The sequence below is a fragment of a genome, unplaced genomic scaffold (genome assembly GCF_019419815.1).
Source record: "Pyrus x bretschneideri cultivar Hongxiangsu unplaced genomic scaffold, Pyrus_bretschneideri_v1 Contig81, whole genome shotgun sequence".
NCBI classification, from domain to species: Eukaryota; Viridiplantae; Streptophyta; class Magnoliopsida; order Rosales; family Rosaceae; genus Pyrus; species Pyrus x bretschneideri.
In genome coordinates, this window is record NW_025999822.1 from 1,490,008 (window position 1) to 1,509,133 (window position 19,126).

The 19,126-nt window shown below is 38.5% G+C and overlaps 2 protein-coding genes across 3 annotated transcripts; one reads left to right on the plus strand and one right to left on the minus strand.

Moving 5' to 3' along the window:
• The first annotated feature begins 1,297 nt into the window (after nt 1–1,297).
• LOC103956585 (vacuolar protein sorting-associated protein 9A-like) lies at nt 1,298–6,018 on the plus strand. Of its 2 annotated transcripts, XM_048575871.1 has the most exons (6): nt 1,298–1,644; nt 1,726–1,873; nt 2,111–2,281; nt 3,299–3,478; nt 3,861–4,163; nt 5,692–6,018. In XM_048575871.1, the coding sequence occupies exons 1-5, from the start codon at nt 1,601–1,603 to the stop codon at nt 4,098–4,100; spliced, it is 783 nt and encodes a 260-aa protein (XP_048431828.1). In that variant the 5' UTR covers nt 1,298–1,600; the 3' UTR covers nt 4,101–4,163; nt 5,692–6,018. The 2 variants fall into 2 exon arrangements, with proteins under 2 accessions (XP_048431828.1, XP_048431829.1); XM_048575872.1 differs by lacking the exon at nt 5,692–6,018 and having other exon boundaries at nt 1,299–1,644; nt 3,299–3,492; nt 3,861–4,002.
• LOC125473279 (PHD finger protein At1g33420-like) lies at nt 5,993–8,747 on the minus strand. Its single transcript, XM_048575870.1, is given in 5 exon segments — nt 5,993–6,531; nt 6,534–7,018; nt 7,109–7,723; nt 7,839–8,169; nt 8,287–8,747. Coding segments are annotated over 5 exon segments (1,995 nt in total). The 5' UTR covers nt 8,606–8,747; the 3' UTR covers nt 5,993–6,286.
• Nucleotides 8,748–19,126: the final 10,379 nt, after the last annotated feature.

Here is a 19,126-nt window from a genome sequence, read left to right on the forward strand (position 1 = left end):
TCTTTGACAATTTGCCAACATTCTCATTTGTTGAATGATTTGTTACGGTTCTTTGCATTGTAGAATGCTTATGCTTGTAGTGTCTATAAAAATGTGGGATAAGATAGTATTAAAAAATACGGGTGTAACACAAATAAATAAATTAAAATATTGATGGGCGTGGAATGCATATAAATTACATAAGAAATTACATAGAAATTACATAAGAAATTAAATAAATTAAAATATTGATGTGGGTGGAATGCATATAAATAAATAAAAATATTGTTACTTGATCCGCTAAACTTGTCCCACTACGCAGATTACCAGAAGCATGAGAGATGGCGTTTTTCCAACAAGTAAAGGATGCGTTGAGTTTTTTCCAACGACCTTGAAGACCTTGACTAGATCTGGCATCTTTTCCATGTACATCGTAAAACGATTTCGTAATTTTACTTTACATTTCTCGCTTATCCATCTCATTACCCGTAATCGGGTCATGAGTAGTGTGAACCCAACATTCACACAATGTAACATCTTCAATGAGCTTCCACGAAGTCATTTTTTTTCTCTCAAAGTGTACAAAATATTCAAATGTAGAAAGTGTAGAAAATATTGAAATGTGGTGTAAGGTGGAAGATGTGGATTAGGTATTTATAGAAAAAAAAATTAATTTTTTTAAAATTTTCTGTATTTTTTAAAAAAAATTCACAATTTTTAATGAATTTTAATGTTGTAATTAATCTGGATCGTTGGATTTGAAAAATAATCAAATCCAACAGCCAACCAGCTGCCACGTGGCCGACGGTCAAAATTCTAATCGTTGGGCCTTTTTTTTTTTTAATTTTATTTTTGGTGAAAAAAACGTGGACCGTTGATCTGTGATCGGACGGTCCATTTTAAAAGTCAAATTTTAATTTTTTTTTACCGTTGGAAATCCAACGGCCTACAAAAACTAGCCGTTAGAAATCCAACGACTTTGAGGAGGGCCACGTAGCCCTCATCTATTGGAACGCAAGTGGGCCTGAGACGCGGGCCCCGCCGCCTGCAACGCTGTCTCCTACTCGCGCCCAGTCACAAGTGTTGTGCACGCGCTAGCCTTCTGGATCGGCTTCTGGGTCTATCGGAAATAGGCTGGCCTGCTACCTGGCTTGGGCTAGGTGCCAGACTGTTTTGCGAGCTGCAGGGTTTGGATAGGGTGCCAGGCCATGTTTTGGACTAGGTGCTGGGCAAGTCCACCTCCGGTGGAACTGCTCTAAGCAAAAGAAACCGAAAGAAAAGGTAGTATTTAACATTTAACCGCAAGTAAAAGTGTGTGTGTCACGTGCCAGCCAAACCTAACATTCTTCCTAGTTCTGAATTCTCTCTCCTTCAACGGTGGTTGGTCGTATCAACCGCTAATCTAATACGCTGGTAAAGACTATGCTGCTCCTCCTCCTTGTTCTTCTTCTTGTTCAAATTCTCGAGACAGAGAGTGATGGCGGCGGCGGCGGTGGTTTTTTTGGCGGCAGTGCTCCTCTGAAACTGAATTGGTCCATTGCCAAAAGAGAGAACGGAGGGATCCTCGTCCTCTTCATCCTCATCCTCCTCATCCGCTATTTTCTACGACTTTCTCGATCGAATGCGAGACCCTGCTTCCCTCGATCTCGTCCGATCTATCAAAAGGTACTGCCTGAAACTTAAACCCTAATCAATGGAATCGAATCGAATCACCATTTAAATTGTTTGGTTTTATATTTGTTTCAGTTTTATCGTTTCCTTGTCGTTTTACGCGGCCAACCCTGAAAGTGATGGCAAAAAGGTTCAGGAATTCTACGCAAAGATGGAAGATATTATTAGGGATCATCCTTTGTGGGCAGGTGCCACTGATGAGGAAGTCAATTGTGCAATGGAGGTACTGTAACTCGCTCCTTGTTTGTTTCAATTCAAACACGGTGGACGAATTTGGTTCAGTCTATATTGGTCTTCTTAAGAATTTCAAAATTCGCTTCACCCAATAATCAGTTTCTCCTTACATCGCATCCCTTTTGGTTAACAAATTAAGGGAAGACAATGTAGAATGTACAACCAAATTATCTTTTTAACATGTGGAATATTGAGTTTGGAGTGTGTCTGCCTATGGCTACTGCAGGGTTTGGAGAAATATGTCATGACAAAGTTGTTTTCCCGGACCTTTGCTTCTTCACCCGAGGATGCAAAGATTGACCTTGAAACCTCGCACAAAATACACTTGCTGCAGACCTTCTTGAAGCCTGAGCATCTGGATATTCCAGTAGTTCTGCGCAACGAAGCTTCAGGGCTGGTGTGTGTGCTGCATTTGCACTGATTGTTGGAACTGCTGGCACTGCATTCCTTCTTAGTGCTTATTTAGTTCCATTTAGTTATGCTAATACAATGTTCTGTATATTATTTGTCATTTTAGATTTAGTATTCATAGTTACAAGGTTATTCTATTATATCTGTTTTACCAAGCGCTGTAGTAGAGGTCATTATATTAATTTGAAGGTGATGACTTCCAGCTAAATACTTGGCTGTTCTTAAATAAGTAAATCAACCATAAAAGACATGTCAATTAGGCTCACATTTTCACTTTTATCTCAATGATTATATTTCCTTGGAATACTGAATGAGGTTTAGTTTCATAATTTTCGTTCCCAGCTCAGGACTGAATGTATTCATCATGTATTTTGAATTTGAGTGATTGTGACTTCAGCAGACACATTTTCTTAGGATTAGTAGTCCTCAATTGCAATTCATTTTCCAGCAGAGCTGCTCTAATTCTTTATAAATTATGTGCACCAAACAACAGCCTTGTTGCCCTGCCTGATACACAACGAAACTAACATATGAAAGAATGTGCATAGCATCAGACTTGAAAACTCAAGCTAAATACGTGTATATATACATATCTATGCAGTCACACTTTTTAAATCCTAACAGCGCCTTTTGATTTCAGCCATTTCCGATATTGATCATAAAAGGAATTTCTGCTTCTGCTCTTTCCTTTTGTTTTCCTTTGGAGGTGAATGTGTGGTTTGAGAGATAATAAATAATCTGAAAAGAAATTCTTTGGTAGGAATTATTGCAGAGAATATTGGATAGTATCCTTCTCCCCTTGAATGGATTGGTTTTATGAAGATGAATGGTCATCCAGAGAACTAGATTGTTCAAGATCTTTTATAACTGCATTACTCAGCTTCTCTATTTTCCTTTTATTATCAATTTAGAGTTGTAAATTTTTTTTATTTGATATAGAAATGTTGTACTTATTCCTTGTAAGAACCAAGGACTAGCCACAACTTCTCTCTTTTCTACTCAGCTTGCAGAAAAAGAATTGCGGAAAATCAATGCCTTCAAAGCCCCTCGTGAAAAGCTTCTGTGTATTATGAATTGTTGCAAGGTCATTAACAATCTGTTGCTGAATGCATCAATGTCAGAGAATCATGTATTAGCAGGAGCTGATGACTTCCTTTCTGTCCTTATATATGTCATGATCAAGGCAAGCTTCCCTTGGTAATAAGCCATTCTGTCAATCATGCCAGTTTTAATTTTTCAGATTTTAACAGTGTGAGGTCACATCGTACATGCCTAAAGATATTTGGTTTTATTACCTCATTTGTTTGGTCCTGGAGTGTGTTAAATGTTAATTTTTTTTCCTTACTATTGATTGCCTTGTCAGCATCATCAGAGTGTTTTAGTTGGTCATAAGGTGTCAATTGGTGTTCATAGTCGTTTTGTGTTATCTAAGTGAGATATTTTATTTGATGCTAGTTGTTGATCAATCATTTTCATGTTTTATAAGAAGTGCTGTGTTAGCTGTAAAGCTTGATTTCCATATGCTACATCACTATTTACTAACTCTTTCAGCTTTGCACTAACAGGTCAATCCTCCACAGTTGCATTCCAACCTCAAATTTATTCAGTTATATCGAAGGCAGACAAAACTTGTGTCGGAACCGGCTTATTACTTCACCAATCTTGACTCGGCCAAAACATTTATTTTTGAGTTAAATGCTAAATCTATTTCTATTGATGAAATTGAATTTGAAAAGAGTATGCAAGCTGCAAGATTGACAATAATGCTACAGAAAAGGGCACCACGCACACTTTGGAAGAAATGACAACCTCACAAGGCCAGACAGATCCTGGTTCATCAGCGGCATCGCATTATAAAGGAAGAAGCGGTAAGGTTCAAACTATAACTCATTTTCCTAACCCTATGTTTGGATGAGGAACTTTCAAAGTCTTCAGGAACTTTTAAAGTCTCAAGGAACTTGAGACTCAATTGTTAAAAATGCATGAGAAGAAGCACTACCAATTAACTGCTAGAGCAATACAAAGCTACTACTAAAACACTACAAATGCACTACAAAGACGCTAAACAAAAGACTTCCAAATGACACCTTTCAAGGAGTCATTCGAAAGTTGTCTCAAATGTATTGCATTTAGTCATTTTGAAGTCTCTCTATTTAAATTCCTAAAAAAATTTCCCTTAGATCCATGGAACTTTAAAGTTCCTCATCCAAACGCACCATAAATGTTACATTTTCGTCAGTCCTTAATTTTGAGGTGTTTGCATTAATCAACACTGCCTGATAACTTTAAGGCCTCTTTTTGGATTGGACTGGGTTGGTTTGCATAATTCACTAGATTCTATGTATGTTGAAGCAAGAAAATGAATATCAACTTGAAAATCTTGTCCAAGTTGAAGTTAGAAGATGGATTAGTTATGTAGGGAACTAATCCATTCCAATCCTACCAAGCTAGAAGGGAAGAGTTACGTTCATGAGGCATGACTAATCAATGATCTACCTTCGTTGCATAAAGTATGTAATTGAATGAGGATATCTATTTCAACATGTGATTCATTCACAACCTTGATTCCTTATCTTGGTAATCCAATATTAGTTTGGCTTTGTTTGCTGCATTGGATTGGATTGGGTTAGATGAATTTCAATGTATAACGGTGTGCAAACAACAAAATAATATATCACTTGCCACTGGTGGAGCCAGTTAAAACCTAGGAGGGTCATATGACCCTGACCCTTCTCACAATTTGTAAATGTTGTATTTATATGTGCTATATTCATGTAGCTTGGCTTTTATAGTTATAGTTGACCTTCCTCACAAATGTAATTTGCTCATGGTTGAGGGTCCAATACATAATTTCATAATATCATTCTTTGCCTCTTAATCAAATAAAAGATACTAAATTTCTTGTCCTCATACTCATATCCAGTTACTTTTATTCGAATTTGCACCAAAATGCATAGGCATGATTGCTTTCTGCCATTGTTGGAAAGCATCATTTGCTATAATGTTAATTAATTAAATCATAACGATACCAAGGCTAGAAACTTGGAGTATTTTTATGCTAATTAAGTTGATACTTGTGATCTTTTCTGAAGCAAGTTTCATTTATAAGGTCAATTTATCATAATTTGATTTGACCCTCCTTGACAGAATTTCTGACTTCGTCACTGCCGCATGCTTTATTTTTGCTTTTGTATGCTCGAATAATTGGAGCTTTGGACCGTATATTTTTAGTTTGGTGTCATATTCCAATCCATAAATCCATACGTAACAGATAAATGCATCCACCATTGTGAAAATATGTTTATCCGTTGAGTTTATATACTTTGTTATTTTGTTTCTGCTAGTTACCCTTCCAGACTCTCGACCATGATTTAAACATTCTGCTGAAAACTACAGGTTCATCAAATTACCCTTGTGTGGACAAAGAGGCTGGAGATTTGACAGTTGGAGACGTCGAAAGACTGCTAACCGCGTATGAGGAAGTGGTTACCAAGTACACGAGTCTCTGTGCGGCTGTTGGAAACCTTTCTTTTTCAAGGACTGAACCCCATGCCACTGGTTTAGAAGCCAGAAATGTAGTGTTGACAGAGTCGGAGGAAACAGATAAGAATTCTGATCAAAGAGGATGAGGGGGCAACTTTCAAGATCAGTTACCTTTTTCAAAATCACGACAAACAAAGTTTTGCAAGGCACACAATGAATAAATAGCCTTTTCTTTCTCCATTCAGCTATTTACAGAGAAATTTTCTCAATAAAAGGTTCACGATGAGGCAAGTTCACAAGGAACTGCCATGCAAGGAACTGCTAAGACGACAAAAAACCTGCCCCCATCCAAAAACTAGCGAATGTTAACTGTACAGAAGGTTACAATTACAAATCAACCAACACCGAATGCCATGTTCACGTCAGATGCCACGCTGGGACCGTCAGGTGCTTTGCTCCGCAAGCCGAGTTGGAGAAAGAAACACTCTTGCTAACTCCCTTGGCTTGTTCATGGGTGTTTTGGGCTTTCTTGGCTCACGCATCTCATGCAAACAAACTTTGCAGGCATCTCATCAGAGCTATGAATCCCGGCACACCTGGTGTGCTGCCAAACACCACATGTATCACAAGCCAACATCCTCTCCCCGTCGTCATCCTTGGCCCCACATGTGCAATCAACGGTCCAGCTTTCAATTCCTCTCTCCATCCGGAAACGGTTCAGCCCATGTTTAGCAAGGCATCTCCCTTCAATGGAATTGAGCCACATGATCCAAGCAGAAGTTTTACTGTAAATGAATCCTTTATGGAGCCATATCCAAGCAATTCCTCTACTTCAAACCTCTTAAACATGGCATATACTTCCTGAAATGCTGTGGTGGCTTCCCTTTTAAGGTCAGCGACTGTCGCACTCAAGGGCAAGACAATGAGTTCCGGAGGCAGGACAAAATCATCTTTGGACTCGTCTGAAAGCGCTACATGACACCAGAGGTGAATCCCAAAGGAGCTTTCCTCTGCCATTTTGTAAGGCTTATAGTCCTTCACGAATTGCTTGCAATCAAGAAGCTTAGTTGCTGCATCGATAATGCGTTCCCTCATCACTTGGGGTGTATGACTTAGCATGGTGTCAGGGTGGAGAATGGAATCATATAAAAATTTGAGGTCACAAAGGATTTGCTCTTCTGAGGGAAAATTCAAATCCGACTCAGATCCATCAACATTTTGAACACTTGATGACTCAAGCCTGTTACCATAATTAATGTCAGGACAACACTCAAAGAATGTATTAAGTTGACAAAAGCAACTGAACCAAACAATGATGGTCTCTAATTACCTGTATTCTACGTCAACTGAAGCGGGACTAAATCGGGCCTTAACTACCATACCATTGGGTGCCAACTTCCCTCCTAGGTGTTTAAGGCAGTAATCAAGAAGCTCCAGAGAGGAATTCTTGTACAATGCACCCCTGAGAGCTCGTTTTGACACCCAGCTAACCCCACCAGTACCAACTGCTGCAAGCAGCAGCTTGATCATAGCTTGCTGCACTTGTTCGACATCATTGACCGTCCACGCACATAAAGCATTGGAAGGGTACTGCTGCTCGGGTTTCTTGTTAGATGATGTATGCACACGGGCTCTATGGCTGAGACTCAACATAAACGTAAAAAGATCCTTGATTGTTAGGAGTTGGATATTGGATAAAGATTGGTAAAAGGCAATAACAGACTGGAGGCGAGTCCGGGGTTTCCTTGGTTGGAATAGAAAAGGGTCAAGAGGCAAGCTGGACAGGGTATCCACTGCCTTTTGGTAAGAATGTTGAGTGAGAGCATAGCTCCCAGCACCAAATTCATAACCCCAATTGCCATACCAAGAACGGCCGCTGGTGACAGCGTGCAGCATTCGGTACTCCATCCCGTACTTCTTGGACAGATCCATCACGCTAACCTTCCTGTCGAATGTAATTCCAAATTCAACACAAGTAATGCAATTCAGTTTCCCATTGATCTGCAAATCAACGTAATTTGGAGATTAATATAACAAAGTAAAAGGAAAGAATTAAGGACCTGACGGAGAGGGCTAGACATAGCCTATCCCAAAAGTCCAAAATATGACGGCCAGAGAGAATGGCTGAGCCGCCTTGTCTACCGTTGAGGGTGAGAAGGTGGGCGAAGCCATTGGAGTGAATGACGGCGTGGAGGAGGTGGGTGTTGTCATGAAGCTGAATATACGCCCACTCTTCCACAGCATCCATTTCTGCCGTCGTGGTGGTGGCACTAATAGAGTTGCACCACTTGCTGCCGCCGCTGCTCTGCATCTGTTCATTCTCACCGCTCTCAGCCCCTCTTCTTATTATGAAGTGGTACCGCTTCTTGCACACCGGATGCCCACTCCAACCTTCGTGTTTGTATTTTTGCCAAACCAACGTTAAGTAAAACATTATCCTAAACATAATTATTAATTAATAAATTAATCAATAACAGAGAGAGAACGAGAGTGGGTGAGTGGACTCACCAACGACTCGGCACTGGTCGCAGTAGACGGATCGTCTGGAGCGGGTGACGTCCTCCTCCACCACGTCCAAGGGAAGCACGGCGGTCGGGTCGCCCGGATGCCCGAGCCGGAGCGAGATCTGCGACGTCACCAGGGAAGGGAACAGCGAGGAGGATGGGCACGTGACATGCGCGTGGCGTATGAGGAAGCGGCGAACGCTGTCGCGGAAGGGCAGGGGCTCGACCTCGTGGTTTTGGGGGAAGGGGAAGGTGAAAAAGTCGGGGAGATCGGCGGTGACCCTCCTCCTGGCGCGCTTGGAAGGTCTGTCGTTGATGACCATGGTAGATCTGGCTTCGTAGTTTGGTTTTTTGTTTGTTTGTTTAATTTTGTGAGTGATTTGGTGTTTGGTGCCTTAAAATTCGAAAACCTTGTTCACAGAGTTCCACACACAGAGATTCACAGATTCAAACAAACATCTTTAATAAAAAATAAAAAATTATATTAACAAGATTGGAGGTAGGAGGTAGGAGGCGAGGCGAGACGAGACGAATCGAATCGAATCGAGGCAAGTCGCACTAGTATTTTTAAGAATTTAGATTAAATTAAAACAAGAGCAGAAGAGCAACTGAATTCTGAATCTTGGATGTTTGATTTGACTGGGTCGCTTCCTTTGCTTTTTACTTTTATTTATATTAAATAAAAGAAAATAATCTTAAATTTTAGAATTGGTAAGGTTTCGGAAAGGCGGTTCCTGATTTTTCTTTTGTTTTCTGTTTCTTTTTCCATCCCCACTTTTCTACATGTCTACTCTTCTTTCTTCTCATTCTTGTGCTGATCGCACTCTTATTTTTACTTATTTATTTATTAATTTTATTCAGCTCATTAGAAAAAACAAAATGAACGTGTTAATGGTATTATTTTTATTAAATTAGGATTAAATGAGAAAATATTTTCTATAATTATTCTTTTTTTTATTTTTATCAAATGATAGATTTTTATTAGATTAGATGTTAGATTATTCTCACTGACGAAGTTCTAACTCACGTCGTCATGCAATCTCAGTGTACTTTCATCATTGTAAGAGCAACTTCAGCGTTGGAGCCCTCCCCTTAGGCTATGCACTATTTAATCCACCTTATGAACAGTAACTGCTCTTAATGAACAGTAATAGCCCTGGCAATAGCATTTGCATATCCACCGTTATACTTCAATAGCCCTGGCAATAGGCAATAAAATATTAGTATTTTTTTATTTATAAAATAATACAGAATAATTTTAATTGTAATTTCGGATAAGATTTTTAATCGTTCTCGTTGCGCCACGTGTCATTATCCGAAGTATTATTAAATAATACAAAATAAATTTATTTGTAATTTCGGATAAGATTTTTAATCGTTGTCGTTGCGCCACTTGTCATAAAATCTGAAAAGACAATTATTGGGGATGGATTTCCGATAAATTTTTTAATCGTACTCGTTATGCCACATGTTATTATCCGAAAATACAATTATTGGTGATGGATTTCTGATAAGATTATTAACCAATCACGTCGCGCCACGTGTCATAATCTGTTTACAATCTTTGAGGATAGATTTCTATCAGATTTTTAACGAATGACGGCATGCCATATGGCATTATGTACAACCTAATCCTTTCTAAATCCTCTATATAATCCACCATCCATCCTTACAAATCTCACACCAATTTTCTCAAGATCTCTATCACTATTCATAGTTTCTGCTTCCTTCTTCACAAAAATCTGTATCATTATTCATAGTTTCTGCTTCTTTCTTACAATGTCTTCTTCTTCCTCAAGGATGATGTGGGAACTCGATAAGAAAGAGGAAGAATTGTTTAACCAATCAGAAGGAATGTTCAATCACCAGGGGGCAAAAAATGAGAGGGAAGAGGATGAGGAGCGTAGAAGGAGAGATGACGAAGTAAGAATGGGCAGAGCCTTACATTCCCGTCGAGTCATCCAAGTTGTGGCTCAGATCTGCAGGCCCAGCCGTTCCAGAAACCTTGATAGAAGTAGGCAACGACGAGGTATGGAACTCTTGGACGATTATTTTGTCCCTAATAGTGCATTCCCTGATACGTACTTTAGATGTCGTTTTAGAATGGAACGACATTTGTTTAACAAAATCATGATTGCTGTTTGCAACCATGATTTTTACTTTGTGCAAAAGAATGATGCTTTTGGTGATATGGGTCACCTTCCTCAGCAAAAAATTACTGCTGCCTTGTGGATGCTTGCATATGGAGCATCTGCAGGCCAAGTGGATGAGATAACGAGGATGGGGAAATCAACCATTCTTGAGTCCCTGATGAGGTTTTGCGGAGCAATCGAATCTATCTACACCGCTGAGTACCTCCGCAAACCTACAAACATGGACTTGGAACGGCTGCTGAAGAAGGCCGAGATGCGTGGTTTTCCTGGGATGATTGGAAGCATTGATTTTATGCATTGGACGTGGAAAAACTGTCCAAGTGCATGGCAAGGCGCTTATGGGGACAGAAAATGAGCAAAAAGTATCATTCTGGAAGCGGTGACATCTTTTGATACATAGATTTGGCACGCCTTTTTCGGGGTTCCAGGAGCTCAAAATGACATCAACTTCTTTGCCCAATCTCCAGTGTTCAACGATGTCCTGAAAGAAAGGCACCAAAAGTCACATATGAGGTCAACAGACGTATGTATGACGGGCCATACTACCTAGCTGACGACATTTACCCGCGATGGTCAACATTTGTCAAAATGGTGCCATGTCCGCGAAGTGCAAAGGAAAAACACTTCGCAAGCTGTTAAGAGGGGTGCAGGAAGGATGTGGAACGTTGTTTCGGTATCCTCCAAGCTCATTGGGCGATCGTTAGGGGTGCTGCCAGATTGTTTGATGTAGAGTCGCTTCGATCCATCATAATGACGTGCATCATTCTTCACAACATGATTGTCGAAGATGAGTACGATTATGAAACCGTTGATGAATATGAGCCAGACACGATGAACAATTCAAGACCACGTATATATTGTGCTCATGACGCCACCAATGAGCCCGTGCAACATGAGCCATTACAAAGGAATGGACGTTATAATGAAAGGCTCATTCAACAATATACTGCATTTCAAATGCTAGACATGCACAATGCTCAGCAAATTGACTTGATAGAGCACCAGTGGGCATTGAAACAAGCTGAAGATAATTAAGTTCATTTAGTGTGTTTTTTTGAATTTGGTATGTTTATGTTATTTTATTTGGTGTGTTTTATTATTTGGTATGTTTATGTAATTTTTTTAGTGAGTTTTTTATTATTTGGTATGTTTATGTAATTTTATTTGGTGTGTTTTATTATTTGGTATGCTTATGTAATTTTATTTGGTGTGTTTTTGTCATTTCAATAAATATTCACTTAGTATAAATAACTTACCAAATTCATTTAAATAAATATTCAATAAATTGGAAACAACAAGACCTAGACCTATATTCAATAAATAATAAATTACAACCCAAAGTGATTGGAAAATTATGGGCTCCAATTACAAAAACTACTCTGTTCATCATCACTTAACCAATTTGTGGTGCTAAGATGATCTTCTCTTATGGTGCTAGGACCATCTTGGCTTGCTCTCGCTTCTCTTGTACGCCTCCTTTGCACCACGTCCGCTTTCTCCGACTTCCAAAAAAATTTAGAATTTGGAGACTTCCCTTCTAAAGGCGTGTTCATAATCTCACGATCTCGTTGAGCCCGTCTTTCTTCTCTAACATGTTCCCTTTTTTGCCTAAGTAGCTCTCTTTCTCTCTCATTAGCCTGAAATTCTCTCTCAATAGCTATAGCTTTTGCGTCTTCTCTAGCTTATCAACCTCATATTTCGCCAGTTCCCTCGCCAAAGTCAATTCACCTTGGTGAGTAAGTTCTTCCATGAACTTTGCATAATCATTCTTGGAAGCACTCCCTTTTCTCTTTGAAGCCTTCTTACCTTGAGGCCTAATTGGATAACGGGTCGAACCCGATGCTTGTTCAGGAAGGGGCGTTTCGGGCACTTCTACTGCATCATCTTCATAAACATGCGAGACATGATCGAGTGTAGAGTGTAGAGGGGTGTTGTTCATGAAAACTTCTGGACCGACTGGCACAACTCTAAATTTAGGTCAATCGTTGACAATATTCCAACATTCCCACCGGTTGAATGATTTATTTTTGCTTTTGGTTTTGGCAGCGTACCAAGCTTGTGCTTGAAGTTCCTACACAATGCGGGAGAAGAAATAATTATAATGAAAATAAGTAACAAATAAATAATACAAACAAATAATTATAATGTAAGTACGTAACAAATAAATAATACAAACAAATTATTATAATGTAAATTTGGGTATCAAATAAATAATATATTGTTACTTGATCCGAGTAATTTTCTCCACTTCGAATTTATAGAAAAATTATAGAAAAGTAAAAACAATTTTTTAAAAAAAAATTTCAGATTTTTTTTTTGAATTTTTTTTAAAATTTTTATTCAACTAATTAATCTCTGTCGTTGGATATTAAAAAATTTGAATTCCAACACTCCAGATTGTGCTACGTGTCACAACGGTAACTTTTCTTAATTTTAAAACTATTTTTTCTTTTATTTTTTTATTTATAAAGCATATTAATATCCACCGTTGATCTCAGATCGAACGATAGATATTAAATAAGAGTTTTTTTTTTTGACCGTTGAGATCTATCGGTCCAAATTAAAGATTCGTTGAGATCGAACAGACCGTGGGAAGCCACATGGCTTCCTAACGGTAATTGAAAAAGCAAATTTTTTTTTTCTGATTTTGTGTCGGCGACGCGCCCCCACGCGCGAGTGGGGTGCACGCGCTTGATAAAAAAAAAATTAAAAAAGGCCTAACGTCAGGTTGGCGTCAGCGCTGGCGTCACAGGGCCTCGGGCTGGCAATTCTTCACGGGCCCAGAGCTCGGACCTCCACCTCCACTCAAGCTCTCCAAAGCTGGAGCCGGTCCATAGGACCTCGGGCCCCTTTTCTCTTGCCCGTCCCCCGAGCAACCAGCAACGCTGGGCTTGCTCTAATAAATTGCCACTTACCTACAATTATTCTTTTGATAACCTAACATTTTGAACATAATATTTTAGGAAAAATTTGGTAATGAGATGTAGACATCAAAGTAATTACACAACTCATATTAATGAAGTATATCGTGACAAATACAGAAATGCGAGCTTTTCTTCTCAACTTACAAGCTCTTGAATTATTTTTTATATTCTTCAAACAATCATAATAAAACTTCAAATTATGAATTATCCTAAAAAAAAAAAAGCGTAGTGAGGGGAAATCCCGATCCTTTCTCTGTGCACCTGTACTATGTTGACTAAGTGCACGCAGACGAGACTACCCAAAGCCTCTAATGTGTCAGGTGTGTGTGCCTTTTACAAGTTGTGTTCTTTCTTCTTTTTTTTGTTTTTTAAGAGAATGTTAAGTAGAGTACCTAAAAGTAAAATTCTTCATATATTATGCGTTATTTTATATTTTTGACATAAATTTTATATCATAAAATATTGTATCAAAAATATAAAATAGCAAAAAGTTATACTTTAAAATAATCACTTTAGCATTTCTTTATCTGTAAACATTTGTAGTCATTGCACACAATCCCAATCCATTTTATATTTTTCTCCATTAGACCCTCTCTCTACTCTTTGAATTGTTTGTGAGGATCCCGAGGATTCTCCAATCATATCTGTTCGTCAAGTACTGTTTATATTTAATTTTAAATAAAAAGATTTACAATAATTTCTAATCATACGATATAGGATGAACAAATGTGATTGGAGAATTCTCAGGATCCTCGAGAGAATCCTCACAAAGAGGATACGAAGAGAATCCTCGTTCCTCTTAATCTTGTCTAATTCTATGTGAGTAGGCCTTGTTCTAGCATCCTATTATAATAAATAAATAAATTCTTTGATATAATAAGTAGAATCTGGATCCTCGTTAGATCCTTTTTGTGAGAATCGCGAGGATCCATGAATCATATTTGTTCATCGTACATCGTACGATTAGAAATCATTTTAAATATTTATATTTAAAATTAAATACAAATAGTACCTGGTAAAAATCAACCACACGATGTACGGATCCCCAAGATCTTCACCAAAAGGATCCGAAGAGGATCCTATTGGATAATAAGTAGTTCTTGGATGCAATGTGCTCCTAGCCTCCTGCCTAAAGAGACTGATGCTTAGAAGGGTGGTGCTATTCACACTCATTTTTACCTCTAACACACATTTTGTTAATTTAAGTTTTTTTTATCTTCTTCAATTCATTTGATTTGATAGTCAATAAAAATGTGTGAAAGATAAAAAAAAATGGGATGTTTGGAAAGCACCACCCTACTTAAAATAATGACTTGAGTTTTTAAATTCCATAAACATAAAAAATAAAATAAGAAGCGATGAATAGATTATTTGGAAATTAGATATAACGACAATAAATAAACACAAAGAAAGGACCACATACAACCTTTTTCATTTATCAGATGCAGATTCAGATTGGAGTAATGGATAAGATGAAGGTTGTTGCCTGTTGGCATTGTACTGTAACATTATTTCATGCTGTCATTAACTCACTTAAACTAAAATACGTAGTCGACCATGAGTTTATTTATAATGGCGGGAGAGAGGGTTTCTTTGTGGATCTCAGCAGAGCAGCGCAGCGCAGAAATTTGAGAGGGAGCAAATGAAGTCATGACTGTGTACAAAATGACTAAAATGCACCTCTCTTAATCTCGATCTGTTGCTTTAGTTTTGGTCCAACACCACCCTTTATTCAAGGGGTTGTGGGTAGGCCGGGATTGGCTTGTTTGTAGTGGCCTGGCACTCTGGCTGGGAAGAGGATCCTCTCTCAGAAATCTTAGGATTTCTACATTTTAACTGTTTATCGTACATCGTGCAACTATTTGTATTTAATTTTAAATAAAAAATCAAATAATTTTTTATTGTATGATACACAATAAATGATTAAAATGTGATGATTCTTAGAATCTCCACGATTTGGATCCTAAATAGGATCCAAATCCCTCTGGCTGAGGAGCGAGGGTCCCGTTACACCCACCACAATTAAATAAATTAAAGGTTAAAAAAAAAAAGGGAAAAAGAAAGTGTTGAATGTTTTCCTTTGTCGAATTAACAACCTCGGGGCCCGGTCCCCCACCCACCACCACCAGACTTCTTGTAAATAAGGCGCATTGATGGATGGTGACGGACGGAAAATGATCCTCTTCGGATCAACTTTGTAGGATCCTAAGGATTTTCACATTCTAATCGTTTATTGTATAATGTACGGTCAGTTTTTGTTAGATACTATTTGTGTTTAATTTTAAATAAAAAAATCAAATGATTTCTGATTGCACGATATACGATGAATGACTAAGATGCAGAGATCCTTAGGATCCCTACAAGGTGGATTTAGATGGGATCCAATTTCGTGACAGACAAGATTTATGGTAATGAGCATGACGATAATTAACACAGTGGTCGATTTATATTTCACAACTGCATCATGTATTTTTTCCAATATTGTAGAAACCTTCGCTTGTAATTTGACAAATATCACTTTAAGAAAAACGTATTAACGTGCCTCAAAATTATTTTTTAAAATATAATTTTATCGAAATCTTACGTGTGAAAACATTTTTGGTCACATTTTTTAATACAAAATAAATTGGGTTTTTTTTGTGTTTATATATTATTGAATTTAAAGTGTTTTTCAAAGTATAATTTTATTGAAATCTTACGTGTGAAAATAAATCATTTTTCTCATTTGAAGTTAGGGCACAGTTTTGGCATCGTCCCGGGCCTCAAAAACCTCGGGACCCATCCTATTAAGGATTTAATTTCATGTAACTCTCCCTCTTTGTCTCTTTAAAATTATACATGAAATGAAATTATATTATATTATTCATATACTAAAACCCAAACTCGGGTGTACTGTTAATGGATAGTAAAATGACAAAAAAGCCCTTCCCTGCTGCTGATTTTGAGGGTTTTTTTTTTCCTTGTTTTGAACATTGAATTTACAGTTTTGTCCTCCCTTGGTGCCTCCTACTAGTTTGCCTTGCTATCTGACCTCCACTTCTCGCTCTGTCTTGCTTTCTTCCAGAAAACGATCAAGTCCAGTTATTTTTTCGCTCTTTTTGGTTCTCGGATTTTGCTGTCATTTGCTCTCTCTCGCTGTCTTCTATGTCGATCTCAGTGGTTTTGCGACTTCATCATTTTTCGATGAGCTATTCGATTCTTGCATCCGCTAGTTGTTTTTCCAAATTTGTGGACTTGGTTTTATTCAATTTTAATTGTTAAAATCTGTTCCCTCTTTCTTTGTAGGTTTTTTTTGTTCAAAATCTTGAGGCTTTTGCTTTGCTGTTCTTCGATTATCTGTTCGAATTGTTAATTTCTGCTTCTATTTGGTTGGGTTCGAAATATTTTTCTGCTCTTTTGATCTGTCCTTTACAAGAAATTGTTGTTTTTGCCTCTAGAGAATTATTAATTCGGACCTAGCAATTCATATTTTTGGGTAATCAAAACCTAATCATTTCATAAACCAAGTTTGGAATAAAAAAAATTTCTAAGGAAAAGAGATTAAAAATGGAAAACTTTGAAAATTATTAAAAAAAAACCCCAATAATTTTGTTCAAGAAAAATATAAAGACGGGAAAAAATCTTTACCTTCAGAACATTGATGACACACCCCGACCGAGATCAGGGCGTGCTGGCCGTCACGCGAAGGTGATGTAACCATGTGCACAGTGCGGAAGCTAAGAATAATAAAAGTACAAATAAATAAAAACCAAGCTATACACCAAGTAGATAACATACAAGTGCAAGCGAAAGTGTGAAAACAATATTAAGAGGACGGAAGACCTAGAGCAGTCCAGGAGAAACAAACACTAAATAAATACACCCAGAGGAGGTCTTACTCTAGTGACAATCTGTCAGATATGTCGTGAATGCCTCGAGAGCCACCAAAAGATCTATCCAAACTAGAACCTGGAGGGGCGCAAAACAGAAAGCGTGAGTAGGCAAAAACAAAGCTTTTCAAAATCATTTCAATAACAAAAGTTCTAACCCCTCGCCGTAAAACCTGTATAATTTCCTAGAAAATAGATTATACACATATAAATAAAACATTCTCAGCAATATGCCATGACAAATGCCTCTAAATAAAATGCAAGTACTCGGGTAATGTCAATCAATGCCATATAATCTATCAGCCGGAGTCATCTAATGTGACCTGTACGGCTGAATCTAAAGCTCAAATCCCCAACTCACTAACTATACTTGCACACAAGTCAGAACCACCTAAAGTGGTATGTACGACAGGACTGGGTGTAAAATAAGTACGCTTAAGTGCTACGATCACCTGAAGACTAGGCGAATAATCGCGGGTCACCTACGAGTCGAAACCACCTATTGTGGTCTGTACGACAGGACTGTGCACCTAACTTGGATCCAAGATGAGCGTATGGTGCGGGAGGTGAACATCACGTGAAGGACTGTGCCCTACTCTGGGCGGGAGCACTAACACCGGGGGTGCAGGTTATGAGCTCTCTACGCATCTCGCATCACTACTAATCACAATCATAAACCATAACTTACCTGACACTTACCTATGCGTCTGCAGCACCAAACATACATATATGCAACTACTAATGCATAATTAAATAGGAAAACGCAATGCATGGCATTTAAAACACATAAAAGTTTCATTTCATTTTCTGGGAAAATCACAAGTATATAGGTATATACGGAAAACCAAAAGCCCACTCACTGGTATGTAGAAGGGTCGTAACCCCCTTGCTTCGAGTGATTGCGCTCGTCCTCGGGATAGGTCTCACCTATATGCGAAACATCTATAAAAACGTTAATTTAAAGCACATAACCCAAACTAGGTAAAAACTTCTCATACAATGCTCAAATGGGGTGTATGAATACACCAACGTGATCTACTCAACCTCACGAACATCCCCATATTTTTAAAATAATTTTTCGACGCTGCATGCGCCCCCACGCGCCGGCCAAGGCAAGGCCACATGCGCCGCCCACGCGCAGGCACGTGCCTGGTACATTGACGGCGTCAGTTAACGCCGTTAGGAATATTCCGTTACATTTGACAGATTCCGTTAAAGTTAACTCCACCAAATCCGGCCAAACCTCCAACTCACGATCCCGACATCCAAAACCTTCAAACGAACCACCCCGAGCTTCCTAAGGACCTCACCAAGTTTCCTACAAGCTTGAAATTCCCAAAAACACATGAATTTATGTGTGCATGAACAATACCCCGATTTGAACATCTCGAGTTCGACGTGAAAACGAAGGTATCTTTACCTGAAATGAGTATGGTTGAACTCCTAAGAACCTCACGAGCACAAATGTATAGTTTTCTTCCTCGATCTACCACATTTTCGAGCACTATGGTTCTTGTCCGTACACAAATGAAGAAGAAGGAAAAGAGAGAGACTTGGGACAGGAAGAAGATGAGACTGAAAGTGTGTGGGTGCGTGTGTGGTCCAAAATTAGCCCACTAAAACCCCAAAATGACCACACAACGAAACAAAACACTAGGGGCAAAACTATCATTTTACCCCTACGGTACGAAAAATCCGAGACGGGCTATCACAACCTACCCACTTTAATAAAATTTCGTCCCAAAATTCATAACAACCACTCACACCAACCATTAGCGATCAAAGAACAACCGAGGATACAAATCTCTCATCCGATCTTCAGTCTCCCAAGTAGCCTCCTCCACTGTATGATTCCTCCACAAAACTTTCACCAAATTCATAGTCTTGTTCCTCAGAAC